A 14555-nucleotide genomic window follows, 5' to 3' on the forward strand; every position below is an offset into this window, starting at 1 on the left:
GTATGGCTGCTGTATGGGGCTAGGGTATCAAGGCTGACTTTAGACATGCAAGCTTGAAGTGCCTGAGGGACCCCTGAGGAGGCATGTGTGCTAGAAGACTCATGCTGCCTGTTTTGGAGAACGCGCCCCAGGGCTGAGGACTTTCTGTGCAGTGTGCTATTTAGGTTATTATCCCAGCCATTCCAAATCTTTACTGGCAGCTGCGACAGGGAGGGGCCGGAGGATGGTGTGAATACCACAGCTTTGCTGGCTTGGGAGCTCACCTTGGGATGCCTGTAGTTGTGAAGGGCATTGGCTGATGCCCTTTGGTAAATCTTCATATGCCATCTTCAGCTTGCTCTCACTCCATGAGAACAGTGACAGGCTGGTATGTCCTGGCTATGAAGTGGGCTGCGTATGACCACCTTCCTGCCCCTTATGGCCCCCTTCTCCACGTGCGTCTCCAGTGGATGAGTATTGGTGTTTTGTTAGCTTTGTGCTTATTGGCTTATCGTACTCATCAGAATACTACTTACTTTTCTGCTGGTATGTCTTTATGTATTTGGCCAGGTCTGAATATCTTGGGCATTTTTGTCAGTCCTAGAGACTTTATTTGAAGGCCCCAGTACCCTAGATAACTTCCAGCTGGGCCTTGGCTCCAGAAGGTAGCTCTGGAAGGATTTTAGGAAAGTTGGTAAATGATGGTCCGCAGGAAAACCTCCAGAGCTTGGGTCACTTGCCTCTGGGCTACCCCGTGCCTCTTTCTCAGTCTCTTTGCCCTGGGCGGGAGGTTTCATTCATTGCAGTTCTGTCTTTTTTCAGACTGTCTTTACTTTCCTGATAGAAATTTAACACATTAGGACCAGAAGGCATATAAGAGGCTAAGTCACCCAGTTTGGTGGTGGCAGGACTGGGGCACATGGCTAGGACACATTGACCCAGGGCTGCAGGTCGAGCCAAGTACAATGGGAGATAGAAGTGAAGGATGTTAGTGTGGTCCCTTGCTAGTGTATTCTCCAAGTGTGAGGACTGTCTATCCTCTTTTCCTGCTTGGGGTTACTGGATCTTTTGTTCCCCTCAGAGAAGAACGTTTACTCAGGGACAGGGTCCCTAAACCAGCAGGGTACTGTGTCAGTGTTGGGGTAGGGTAGGGTAGGGAGGGTAACGGGCTCTAATCCTTGTAGATAAAATCGTGGTGCTGATATGGTTCTTGTGTTTGAAAAGGGTTCCTGGGCTTTTGATGGAATTGATGTAAATTATGATGTAAATGCCTCCTAACTTAGTGCCTGGCATGGTTGAATTATAGGTCACCTTAGGATTGTGTTGAATTAGAAACAGGATCTTTAAGACCCCAGACGTGAAAACCAGAAGAGCTGTGGAGACTGCTTCCTTCTGGTAGTCATTCACCCTCTCACCTCTGCTTTGGTTCTTGGAGGCAGGGACTCTTTTACAAAAAGCTGCCTGTGACGATAAGGGCGTGAACGGTTGGTTCACTTTGTACTGCAAGGGAGGCCCAGCACAACCCCTGCATGATGGGTAAATAATGTTTACCCAAGGGGGTGGCCGTGGAACAGCTACAGTGGTTTTGAAATCTACATGGTCATAAACAGTAGGGCTGTGCTTGTTAGCAATAACTGCTGATATGAGGAAAACAGATTCTCCCACACAGTGCTCAGAAACCTGTAAGGGGCTGTCTTTCCATTCACATGACTCTGGGGTCCATACTAGGGCAGGAATTGGTATCATTTTGGAATTCGCTAACATTTCATATTTAACTGTTCTGGCAGGAAGGAAAGCATGGTTCACTATTCTTAATTTATTTTTTAATTAAGTTTTTTTCTTTTATTTGTGTGTCTCTAAGAGTGTACATGCATGTGTATCTCTGAGTGTGTGCATGTGTGTGTGTCTCTGAGTGAGTATGTGCATGTGTGTATCTCTGAGTGTGTGCATGTGTGTGTCTCTGAGTATGCACATGTGTCTCTGAGTGAGTGTGTACATGCGTGTGTGTGTCTGAGTGAGTGTGTGCATGTGTGTGTCTCTGAGTGTGTACATGCATGTGTGTCTCTGAGTGAGTGTGTACATGTGTGTGTCTCTGAGTGAGTGTGTACATGTGTGTGTGTGTCTGTATGTGCATGGGTGCTAGGAACTGAACTCAGGTTCTCAGTGAGAGCGGTAAGTATTCTTAGCTGTGAGCCCTCTCCCCACTCCCCATCCCCAGTTCTCCTTTTAAATAAAAGTGTCTTTCTGTCCTGCCTTGAGACTGAGAGATCCTGCTGGAATCCTTGGAGTGGCTAGGGGCTGATGTTCAGATGCCCCACATTCTGGTTAGGACCCTCGTCAGTGCTCTTATGTCTCTCGTGTCCCTCCCCACTTGCGCTTCTTGCAGGGAATGCAGTGAAAAGATGGAGTACAGGGGCCCCTTGACTGCACCACTCTTCTGCTGTTTGTGCGTCAGGGTCCCTGCTCAGCCTGAAGTGACATTCACACTCCTCTTAGGATTTCTGGCTTTGCTTACTTGCTCTGCCCAGTTCTGCTGCCTGCCATGGTCAAGGTGCTCCTTGGAGGCCAGTGGGATCTCTGGCTTTTGTTTTTCCTTTAGCTTCCACCCTGCTAACAGGACTTATCTTACTCCATCACCATGCCTCAGGGGTAGTTAATGACCAACTAGGCCAGGCCCTAACAACTAGCACCGTGGATACTGAATCTCCCCTCTCTGACCCTGGCCTACATTAAGAAACATGTCCTGCTATGGCCAGTAGAGAAAGGGGGTGAGGACGCGTGCAGTGGGCAGGCAGCAGCCTCTACAGTGTATGTAGCTGCTTTCCCTGCTCTGTGTGCCTCTCTGTTCTCAGCGCTGGAGTGACGTGTGGCTCGCGGAGGTCCTCTCAGCGTCTTGGTCTGTGGGGAACTGCCGTACGTGTCACTGGGCAGTGCACCAGCAATTAAGAGCCCAGTACCCCCAGCAGTTGAGGCCTGGAGAGCGGCACCATTGTCGTGAATGGACCCTTAGGCTCGGCAGGGAACTGCTCAGGAAGGGGCCACCTTTGCTTTGTCACATCCTTTTGGTTCAGAGAAAAGAGCACCAGACTAGGAGTTAGTGCACATGCTGAGGTCTGGTTCTGCACAGCTCTTTGACGTCATTACCAAGGTTTCTCTGAGGTGTTTTTGAGGCCGCAGGGAGGAAGTACATGGGCAGTGTGGTAAGTGCCTGGTAGTGCTGACTGTTGCCCTGGGCCCTGGTCCCCTCCTTCCCTTCAGTTCGCCTCCATCAAAAGGGGAGATCAGTGGAAAAACCAAACCACCAGTTTTGCCTTCTGCTCAGAGTCTGGTGGGGACCTGTCAGTGTGAGTCAGATGTGGTAATCCCTTTTCCTAATTTGGCCTCTTTTCTTCCAGCCCTGAAGGATGGCTGCTATGTTGGGGGATGCCATCATGGTGGCCAAAGGCCTTGCCAAGCTGACCCAGGCAGCTGTGGAAACCCACCTGCAGAACTTGGGCCTTGGCGGGGAGCTCATCTTGGCGGCCAGGGCCCTGCAGTCTACCGCTGTGGAGCAGATCAGCATGGTCTTTGGGAAGGTGCAGGTGAGAGGCCCCTTCTGGCATGGGCGTGGGTGCTGGTAGGAAGAGAGCTAGATGTGGAGCTCTTAGTGAGACCGGGGAATGAGCCAGGACACACACCCAACAGCCTGTCTTGTCGCTGAGACTAAAGAGCACAGTGGTTGGTGTGTCCTGTGTCATTTTAGGGTAAGCCAGGACACTTATGTGAGAATCTGGTTGTTATACTAGAATACTAGACTAGGAAGCTTAAATGACAGTCCTTACTTGTCACAGTTCTAGAGGCTGACAAGTCCCAAGATAGGACTCTAGTAGACTTGGCATCTGCTAGGGGCCCATTTCCTGGTTTCCTGGCTTTATCCTCATGATGTAATCACCTTCCGTGTACTAGCATGCTACAGGTTAGGTTTCAGACGTGCAGGCTCCAACAGGGCTCATGTATAGATCAGCCTGGCTCAACTTCAGCCTTTGAAGGCTCCTCCGATAGGTAAGGCTTGCTGAGCCTCAGCCAAGACCCATTTGTTGTTGGCTACAGGTGCTCCCTCCCAGAGTGGCAGCTGTCCTAGCCCAGCGGGGGTGGCATTGTCTCCCCTTCCTCCTGCTGTTGGGGCGAAGGTTACCTCTGTGCCAAGGTTCAGGAAACCTCAGCGTCTTGTATCAAGGGGTGTTTTAAAGCCAAAGCAGTATCAGAATAGACCTGGCTGCATGTGCGTGCGTGCTATTTGTTTTGCAGAGATTGCCCGTCTCATGTCCTGTTGTCATGCTAGGGCAGGTGAGGCTCCTCCGAGAGGGTGCTGTTTCCATAACAATCCACAGATTGGGAGGCTTAAACAATCACTTTTGCTCTCGGTTCTGGATAAAGGTCTCAGGCTTCTCCGGGTGTGAGGTTGTCCCAGTCCCAGCCTCTGCTTAGTTTTAGGTCTGTGGTTCCCAGCCCTTCCCTCCTGTGTTAGGGTAATACAGTATTCCTCACCATATAGGTGCTTTTCGTTTTTAGAAGTCTTTATGCCCTTTATACTTGAGGTCTTTTCCTGTTGATGGGGTCTGTAGGCTTGCTCCCATTGCTCAGGCTAAGGTTGCTATGAGACCCATGGATTATACTAAGTGATAGGATGAGAATCCATGTTCTTTCCTAGTCTTGTCCTCCTGGTGTTGAGGTGGGAGGGGGCAGTCCTCCTGGGTGTTGGTCCTGGAAAGCCTGGAAGGTGAACTTGCTCTAGGTCACTTCAAAGTAAGACTGTGGCTAGACTGGCCTCCTCCAGCAGCCTCCTGCTCCTACCGTCCTTTATATATCTAGAGTCTGTAACAGGCAGGGTCATCTTCCCTTAGTCACCAGAGGCAGAAGATGGATTAACCCACTGCCATGGAGTAGGCCCCCCCTTCACTCCTTAATGCTTGGGTCTGGGGTTCCTTTCTTCACCCTCGAGTCTGAGGGATCTGATTGCTCTGGGAACCCGTGTGCCTCTAGCTTCCAGGCCCTTAATTCACACGTTCGTTCATCAGGCCCTTTCAGGCACTAGGGTCCTTTGTTGCCTGTGGGGTCCTCCAGCTACTTCAAGAGCAGTTCCACAAGACTGAGGGGTGTCATGGGAGTCGTAGGACAGGAGGCTCTGCTCCAGACTCTCCATACCAGGCCTTCCCTGGCTGTGTGAGAAGCACCTAGAACGCTGGTGTCACTTGTTTCTTCTGCTCTGTGACTCTGGACGCAGAGTAGGCCCTCGGCTTGGACTCCTGCTCTGCTGCTGCCTTCTGGCCTTTTCCAGTCATGTCAGCTTACATTCTTAGTTTCCTTAGGTGTAGTGACAGAAGTACCTGTCTCCCCATGGGAGAACAAACCAGCATCTGAGGAGCGGAGCACGGGGCTCCAGGTCTCTTGCTGTTGCTGTTTGACATGTGAACAGCATGTAGGCCATGACATTTGCTCAGATTTCATTTGAACCAGGAACCTGGCCATAGCACCCCCCTCACACACACAGTGCTATTTAGTTATAGCCTTCACCAGTAGTTTCTGGGGCCTTGGCTGTGACTCTGTTACTCTCTGACAGTGGAGCACTATTTTCAGGTGTGGACATCACTGAGAAGGGTTAGGAACTTGTCCAGTTCATTCAAGGTTAAAAATCAGAATAAATCTGGGTTGAAGTTTGAACCTATACCTCACAAAGGAAACACAGGGTGTCCTCTGCCCCCTTTCTCCATGTCTCAAATTCACAAGGACAGCCAGGCTCTGACTACCTCTGGCAGGAACATCTCAGCTGCACACCAGGGCTGATGGGAGGGTCTGTCTGTAGTGAGGTGTTGCAGAACCCAGTGGTCTCCATCTGTGGCTCCTTTTATCACTCACTGGTCTGTTACACTTCTGCAAGCTTTCCTTGTCTTCTGTACTGGGTTCTCTCCTAAAAGCTCCATGGACTTGGTGTTGTGTCTGCTTTATAGGTGAGCAACTCATCACTAGTGTCCTGTGCCTCTTCCTTGACCCTGTTTGGGTGCTCAGTGGTGTGCATAGCTGCCTGCTGATATCACAGCAGAGTTCTGGAGGAAGCAGGCTGGAGCTCTCTGCTGCTTCCTAGTCTGAGATACAGCATTGGCTTTGGAGTGTTAGAGTCACATGCAGCACCCTCAAAAGGAATTCCAGACAAGTTCTGCACCTCACGCTGGCCTTTGTTCTTCGCAGGGTCAGGATAAGCATGAAGATCCATATGCCACTGAGAACTTTGAAGATCTGGAAGCTGAGGTTCAGTTCTCAACACCACAGGCTGCTGGAGCCTCCCTGGACGCCTCTACAGCCTCTTCCCTGGACCAGTCCCTGTCTTCATCCCTGGGTCATGCTCATAGTGAGGGCCCAGCTCCCACCTACGTTCCCAGTGGACCCTTCAGGGAAGCGGGGCTCTCGGGACAAGCCACCTCCCCTATGGGCAAAGTCAATGGGAGGCTCTTTGGAGATTCCAGAGACTTGTTCTTGGCCAGTGGCATCCAGCGAAGATTCTTTCACCAGGACCAGTCCCCCGTAGGGGGCCTCACAGCCGAAGACATTGAGAAGGCCCGGCAGGCCAAGGCTCGCCCTGAGAGCAAACCACACAAGCAGATGGTGGGTCTGAGAGGCAGCATGGGTGGACCTAGACGGTTCCTTCCCACTTCTGTTGGGGCTGGAGTTGGCTTTTATTTTGCTCCAAACTTTGGGATGCTATGTCTTGAGGACTAGGGAGGCCTTTGGTACAGTGCTGCCAGTGGGGGTGGAGATGGGGTACAGGCAGCACGGGCCTCATGTTGCCTTGTCTCATTTGTCAGTTTTGTCAACTCCATGGGTTTCTTTTGTTTTTCCCTCCAGCTCAGTGAGCGGGCTCGGGAGCGGAAGGTGCCTGTTACCCGGATTGGGCGGTTGGCCAACTTTGGAGGTGAGGTGGCCACATTCCCTGTGCTGCCCCTCCCCTACTGCCCAGCCTTGTTTGTCCTGGTTGAGCGGAGGTGACCACTGTACATTAAGGTGGAAGTGGTTGGGAATCAAGCCATGTGCCAGTACTGGGGAGCATGTGGCGGCATTGCCATGAACTAGCTGTGGGTCTGGGTGTTCTCATGGGTGATAACCTGGTTGCTGGATTCTAGCCCCATCTTGACTTATCCCTGGGCCTGCTGTGTGGCTGAATCTTGCCATGAGCTACAGCTTAGACTACTGGGCAGGTCTTGCTCAGGGCCGTCTTTGCAGGAAGGAAACTGGCCGTGAGTTCAGGCGCTTCGTTGGCCTTCAGCTGTGGCCCTCCGTTGCTGTCAGTTAAAGCCATTCAGTTGGCTATAATGCTAGGGACTTGGTTTGCCCTTGTCTCATGTAAACCTGCCACACCTCTGCTCGATGCTGTAGGTGTGTACCCATTGCTCACCTGCAGAGATCATGTTAGGAATGCTGGCCATTGGCAGGGGGTGCCCTGACATGGGCTTCTGGTGCTACTGTCTATTAAGGGTTAGCTGCTCTCAGCAGGTTCTCCAGGCAGTGTAAACAACGGAAGAATAGTTTTGATGGCTTGTTTCACATGTTGGCTTTGACCAGATGGCTAGGTTCATAACAGATGTGATGGGTTATGATGCTGCTGGCGTTGAGTTGCTCGGGGAGGCCCAGGGCTGGGAAATGTGCTCTCTTCTATCTATTCTATCTGTTGCTTTCTTCCCATTTCTTCACTGTTGACAAAATGTGACAGGAACAGCGGAGACAAAATGTGACAGAAACAGCGGGAAGTCTCAGAAGGTTCACGCTCTCTTCATTCAACTGTCTCTGGGCCTGCAGGGGAGCAGTACACCATGGTGGTTGTGGTGTATGTTATAGCAAACTCTTCAGCTTGTGTTGGTCAGGAATTGGATGAGGAACAGGCTGGGAATAACAGACCCTCAAGGATCCAGTGGGGCCGCTGCTTTTCTGTGCACTTACAGAGGAGGGAGCTGGGCCCAGACCTCCATCTTATTTGGGAACATCTGAGCTGCCTGTCTTATAACCAGGTCCCTCCCTTCACATGTAGCCATCAGAGAACCTTTTAGGTCTTCCCATCCTCTACAGTTCCGGGAACAGGAGGCTAGGTCCTGGGGTCCTGGGGAAGAAACCTTGGGGTGCTTCCCCGCTCCTTTTTGTTCCTCTTCCTCTTGTACCTGGACTGTGGCTCCTGTCCCAGAACCCTGACTTTTCTGGGGTTGAGAATGCTGTCAATGCCAGGTATTCTTCTAGGAGACTGTTCAGTACCTAGAAGCAAAGGATATTACCCATGACCATCTGTCAGTTCTGTGTGGATCTTCTTAACAGACTGAGTGAGCATGTGTGTTAATTAAAGTGGAACTTAGGGCTGAGGATGTGGTTCTCTGAGTAGAGACCTTGCCTAGCACACACAAGATCCTGGGTTTCATCCTGAAAAAAAAAAAAAAAAAGAAGAAGAAATGAAGGGATAAATGCAAGGCCTAGTCTGCGGTACCTGATACTGCAGTGCTGCTGTCTGGCTGCCTCTGCAGAGGCCTCTTTCAGCCTTGCTTTGTAAACAGGCCCTGGAGTTTGAGCAGGCAGAGCCAGCAGCACAGGAGTGACCAGCTGTTCCTGATGTCCCTTCCTGCTCCTGAAGGACCCTGTTGTTGAAAGTTGTTTTGCTTTTTTCACCTCTGGTGACAGGAGGAAGTGGAGTGATTGCTTCTCTGGTGACTTGAGAAGGGGGTCTGGGTGGGGCTCCTGAGGTACCAGAAGAGGGTCCTGACTGGACACAGGCCCACTGAGCCTCTGCTTTGCCTGCATGAGAGCTCTGTGTCCTGTCACTTCCCTTTTTTGACAGCAACACTGTCTTTCCTGAGAAAAATATTGGGAGCGTGCTGTGCCTGACAGGCCAAGAGGAGGCTGCAACAGTCTGGTGAAACAGACAACAGCCCTCTAGACTGTGCATCACAGTAGGACAGGTCCGTGGGTGCAGAAGCAGGGACCTGACAGTGGCAGGAAATTACAGCTGAGGTTCCCCTCTTCTGAGTCTGTCACCCCAGGTCCACCTAACTCTGGATGAAGGCTGCTGGGCAGGGGATTCCAGGAATAACATGGCACCAGGCCTGGGTGCGAGATGCAGTTTATTTTGGGTTTGTAGAACTGGGGAGGTCAAGGTCACGATTGCTGCCCCGGTCAGTTTGTTTTTACCTCCCGGTTTGCCTGCTGCACGGAGCCTGAGGCCTCCTTCCTGGAAGGCTCCTGCAGGCGCTTGTTTAGTAACAGTCCTCTCCACGGTAGAGTTTGTGCTTTGCCTAGGAGCCCAGAAACAGCCAGGAACAGTTTGACACAGCGCTCAGTCCAGCCAGGGTATGCTTAGGAGGGCACTGAATGCTGTATGTTCAGCCTGGACAAGCTGATGACCTGTGACGTCATCTGCCTTTGTGTGGGCTGGTCTCAGCAGAAAAGACTGTAGATGGAAAGGACATTGGTGAAGGTTAGCGTTGCCTGTTCTCCTTTCTCTTGCTAAGTTAGATACTGTGCTGGGTAGGGTGAGGAAGGTAGGTGGTGGGGAGTTAATGTTTAATCAGTACTCTAGCGCCCAGTGCCCTCCCAGAGTGTTAGAACAGCGCTGGTATCTGCCCCACCAGGCACCCATAGCAGCGCCTCCATCCCAGTGCACCAACACATCCTGGTGGGATGTCTTAATCACGTCCCTGGGCATTACAGGAACTGTGGCTTCTTCAGTTTGGCTTGTCCTGCCTCATGGTATGGTGTGCTGTGCATGTGTCTCCCCATACCCACAGATGGAAAATGCCTTTAATTTTTATATTGATCTCTATTTTACATATGCTGGGTTACATATTCAGAATTCATTGTCCATGTTCCTGCCTGCCTTTTTAAAATGGGCTACCAGAAAATTTAAAACCATACATGTAGCTAACATGAGACTTCTTCTGTCACCACTGGCTTGATTGTTTAGGGTGGGCAGGTGGTCTTGCGCCCTAGACCGGATAGTATGGGCACTTTCCACCTTTATTCTTTTTTTTTTAAATATTAATTTATTATGTATACAATATTCTGTCTGTGTGTATGTCTGCAGGCCAGAGGAGGGCACCAGACCTCATTACTGATGGTTGTGAGCCACCATGTGGTTGCTGGGAATTGAACTCAGGACCTTTGGAAGAGCAGGCAATGGTCTTAACCACTGAGCCATCTCTCCACCTTTATTCTTAGACCTCTGAGGCAGGAGCTGCTGTTGGAGTGGGCACAGTAGAGGGTCACTGCCACCTAGTGGCAGGTAAGATACATTACTAAATGTGTAAAAGAATTAGCTTTAAATTAAAATGCATTTTTAAAATTATTTATTTGTGGGTCTTTTATATACCCCTGAATATCTTGGAATTTGCTTTATATCCCCAGCTGGCCTTCAGCTGTGGCCGACCTCCTGCCTCTGTCTCCTAATGGTGGGATAACAGGCATGTGTGGTTGTGCCCACTTTAATTTTTTTTATAAGTTTCTCAGTAAATCCAACCTTTTTTCTTTAATGAATTATTATTGTAGAGAGGCTGGGGAACCACCACACCCCGCCGTGTCTCTGAGTGGTGTGCCTGTCCTGGACAGCCTTGAGAAGGGAGCTCCAAGGAAGGTGTGAGTCTTAAGACAGACTCCCAGGTTCTCTGCTTAGATTTAGTAGTGCCTGCCAGGAAGGGATGGCAGGGCCCAAGGCTACTGTTCTCAGTTTGCCAATGGGAGCATGGGAGTGTAGGTGGGGCAGGTCTGTTCTGTGGGCTTCAGCTGGGACACCCCGTGGTCTTGCTGCTGTGGAACGCCCCAGCTTCTACTGCTAGCTGTTTTATATTGCAACAGTGAAAGGTTAGAAATTTCAAGGCTACAGACCCTCTTGCAGACCTGAAGTCTATGGTAGTATTGCCATCTTCCTTTTCGTCCTGGTCCCTTCCAGCGTGGAGTCTGTCTGTGCTCCCGTGAGTGTGTGAGTTGTCAAAGGTGATCGTTGAGAGAGGTGCAGCCTCACGGGACGCGCTTGTCCCGAGCTCAGTGTTCTCCTACTTACCCCACTTCAGGATGGTGAAGCACCTAGCAAGGCCCAGTACACTGTAGTATCCACCTGCTTCTGACCAGGCTTGGAGGCTGGGTGGTCCCAGCCACTCAAACATCTGCTTTCTTTCTCATCCTTCCAGGTCTGGCTGTAGGTCTGGGCTTTGGAGCACTGGCTGAAGTTGCCAAGAAGAGCCTGCGTTCCGAGAACTCCACAGGTGAGCAGGGTCCTGTGTAGAAGGGTGGATGGCCTTAGGAGTTCTAACCTCCAGCCCACCTCTGCTCCAGGAACGTCAGTCACCAGGGCCCACCTCATGTCCCAGCCGCAGGAACCCCTCTCAGGAGCTTGAGTTCATGCAGACGGTGTTTCTGGGGTTGAGTGACTTGCTTTAGAGAGTCAGAGCACTGGAGGTTGTTTTCCCCTTCATCTGCAGCTGATCGCCCAGCCCCTCTGGCTCCTCGGCTACCCACCCCCAATGCCACCCCCAGCAATGCACCTTCATACCCACTGTGCACCTGCGTACCCACCTTTCCTGCCCTGCTCGCCAGGAGCTTCTGAACTGCAGTCTGGCTAAGTCAAATGCACAGAACTCCCTCCTTCCCTGTGGGTTAGGGATGTGGGCATCTGGGACAGGACCACTGTGTCGTCCCCCCCTTGTTGACTATGACCCACAGAGACTGGTACCATTCCAGAGACTATTGATCATACCATTTCTTTTTCTGCTTCCCAGGAACAGGTCTGTCAGGCTTGCCTGCAACACCAGTCTAGGGATGTTCTGAATTCAGGCCCACAAAACCTAGGGCTTTCTTGATGCTGGGATGCTGGATGGGAAAGGAGCCGTAGGATGCCATATGAGCCCCGCTCTGAGGGGAGATGCCTGGGAGTTCACCCAGCAGGGCCTTTAGGGGGTCAGGGCTGAGCACTCTTTTCCCTGGTCCTACTCAAGGACTGCAGTCTCATCAAGGTTCCTCAGGGATCTCATCCCTATTCACGGGGCCTTGTGATACCCACTGTCCATGTTCCTACCAGCTTCCCAGGCAATATTCCACTCATGGGCTTCTCTCTTCTGGAAAGAGGGCATAGGCATGTCCCCCAGATCCAGTCCTAGGATGGACACCTTGTATGACCTTGGAAAGGGCCCGAGAACGGGATTTAGCATGGGTATTTTTAGTGCTGGTGCTGAAGTACTTGGGGATGTGAAGCCTGTGTTTCTCTGGATGAGAAGCCAGCCTTTCCAAGAGCCAGCACCCCCTGCTGTCTGCTTTCCACCCTACTTTGTCTAAGTGGAGAAGGGGCCATCCTGGCTCCAAGGGCCTAGCTGGTGCCTTTTTTTAGGGACTGTGGTGATTGTGGCTTAGATTACATTAACCCTGCCAGTAGGTCCAGAGGCTTCGGTCGGATAAGTGGCCATGGGCAGATCCCGACCTCCTGTGGCTTCCTAATATACCTAGCATGTCTTGACCTTGAGGATGCTGTCCAGGCTAGCCTGGGAGGCCATGTCTTGCACTGGGTATACCACCACGTTTCTGGCTTATTCTGGGTAGGAGACATGCCTCTAGTCTGAGGATCAGTCCACATTGGAGAGGAGATGCCTGGGAGTGCCCAGCAGGGCCAAACACCATCTCCATGTACCAAGAGGTTTGGGACTTAGCTGAGGGGAGGGAGTTTCCTTTGCACTGGGATTAGTGGCCTTGCCTGTGTTTCCTCCTTCTCCTGTCCCAGGGGCTGGTGAGGACAGAGGAGAGCTGCCTCACTCTTGGCTCTGCCTTCTGCTGTTGCCAGGCTCCCTTTTAGGCTCCGTTATCCTGATTGGTCCTACTGCATGGTTGTGGGTAGGCCTTGGGGCAGCCCAGATTTCTGTGGAGTGACCCTCCTACCCTGCATATCTTGACCTCTCCACCAAGGAGTGAGCCCAAGCCCTTACCATGTCTGTCCCTGGAGCGACCAATTGAGGGCTCTATACATTCCCCTTGCCGTGGAAGCCTGGCTCTCTGACTTGTCAGGCAAGCTGGGCTGTGTCTAGGGCAAGGGCAGCTGTTATGCACTCTCCCCTGGCCTTCCCAGCCTGTGGCTATGTGCTGAAGAAGCTGCCAGGTGCTGAGGAGGGCTTCTCTGATCTAACAGCTCATAGAAGGTAGCAAAGCTCCTGAATGTCACAGGGCTGCGAAGGACAGAGGGACATGGCAGCTTAGACCCCCGTTTGGACCTGTTCCTACCTTGTCACAGGTCATTTGGTATGTGGGCAGACGTGGTGATACTCTGGCCACACTGATGCTGGCTGGCAGCAGAATTCCTTTGGCACTGTCAGCTCCCCAGAGTCACCACCCAACTGCTGCTACCCCTGTGTACTGGAAGGGGTTGTCTATGAGCCAGCTGGACGTGCCAGGCTGTGGGGCAGAGGGGAGAAAATACCCAAGGGCCGTGCTGTCCTTGACACTGGAGGATGGAGTTCTTACTGCAGCTAGGACCCGTGTGACCAGTGCACAACCCACTGGTGCTCCAGAGACCCTGCAGCCAGGACTGATAGGGTAGAGGCTTGGCTGTTGTCTCCTGGGTGCTGCTAAGGAGTCTCCTGGCCCTCCTGCCAGGCTTGCCCCACTAGCAGGGGAGGCCGTCCTGGCCTTCGAGGGCTGTGGAGGATGTGCATAGGGACTTAAAAATGTCCTTGCCGTTTCTGTGGACATGTAACAATTGTGTATATTGCCCGAGTGTCTGTGCCCAGGCATCCTTCCTAAACTCTGAATCTGTGTTGACCCCTTCTGTCCCTCAGGAAAGAAGGCCGTGCTGGATTCTAGCCCCTTCCTGTCAGAGGCGAATGCTGAGCGTATCGTGAGTACACTGTGCAAGGTGCGCGGGGCAGCTCTGAAGCTGGGCCAGATGCTGAGCATCCAGGGTGAGTGGAGGGCTCAACCCTGCACTGCCATAGACACCGAGTTGGGTGGATGGTGGAAGGTGTAGTGGGGAGGTGTGGGAACGAGATCTGCTGTGGCAGTCCTGGGACATGGGGAGATCTACATCATCTTCAATAGAAGCCAGGACTATTTCTTGCCTCTGGGTGGGTATTTTGAGAAACTCAAGGGGTTGTCTTTAATTTCAGCATGGCAGCCTGGCCCTGCCACCCTGCTATGTTGGTCACTGGGAGCTAGTGGATCAGTGTGTGACCTTAGAGAGAGAAGACTGGGTTGGCAGAGTGAGGGGGAGGAGCTGCACTGGGGGAAGTCTTGGGCTCCCTAATGGCTCTGAATGGGAAGGTATGAGAGCAAGGTGGGCTTGCTGCCTTGACCTGGTTCAACTCTCAGGGTCATGTTGATGTTGGGTGCTGCCTTATGGTCACGTAGCTGGGCAGAGGCTTTCTGGAAGGTGTGTGGATAGGACATACTTGAAGCCCAGTGATGCTCAGACCATGCCTGGTGTGGTTCAATGTCTGGAATGAAGAAAAACTCAGTTGGCTACTAGGGTCAGGAGCTGTGCTACAGGGCCCAAAGCAAGCAGGATGCAGACTGGTGAGACACGGGAGGACCTGTGTGGG

General features: G+C 51.9%; 1 protein-coding gene across 1 annotated transcript in view; it reads left to right on the forward strand.

The window, feature by feature from the left end:
• The window catches only part of Coq8a (coenzyme Q8A), a 28094-nt gene that overhangs the window by 9028 nt on the left and 4511 nt on the right, over positions 1-14555 (forward strand). The window contains exons 2-6 of the mRNA XM_057770691.1: positions 3375-3560; positions 6205-6618; positions 6859-6925; positions 11169-11243; positions 13797-13919. Of these exons, the coding sequence (XP_057626674.1) occupies positions 3384-3560; positions 6205-6618; positions 6859-6925; positions 11169-11243; positions 13797-13919 (856 nt within the window). The 5' untranslated portion in view covers positions 3375-3383. The remainder of the gene's footprint in view (positions 1-3374; positions 3561-6204; positions 6619-6858; positions 6926-11168; positions 11244-13796; positions 13920-14555) is intronic.

The sequence above is a fragment of the Chionomys nivalis genome, chromosome 5 (genome assembly GCF_950005125.1).
Source record: "Chionomys nivalis chromosome 5, mChiNiv1.1, whole genome shotgun sequence".
Classification (NCBI taxonomy): domain Eukaryota; kingdom Metazoa; phylum Chordata; class Mammalia; order Rodentia; family Cricetidae; genus Chionomys; species Chionomys nivalis.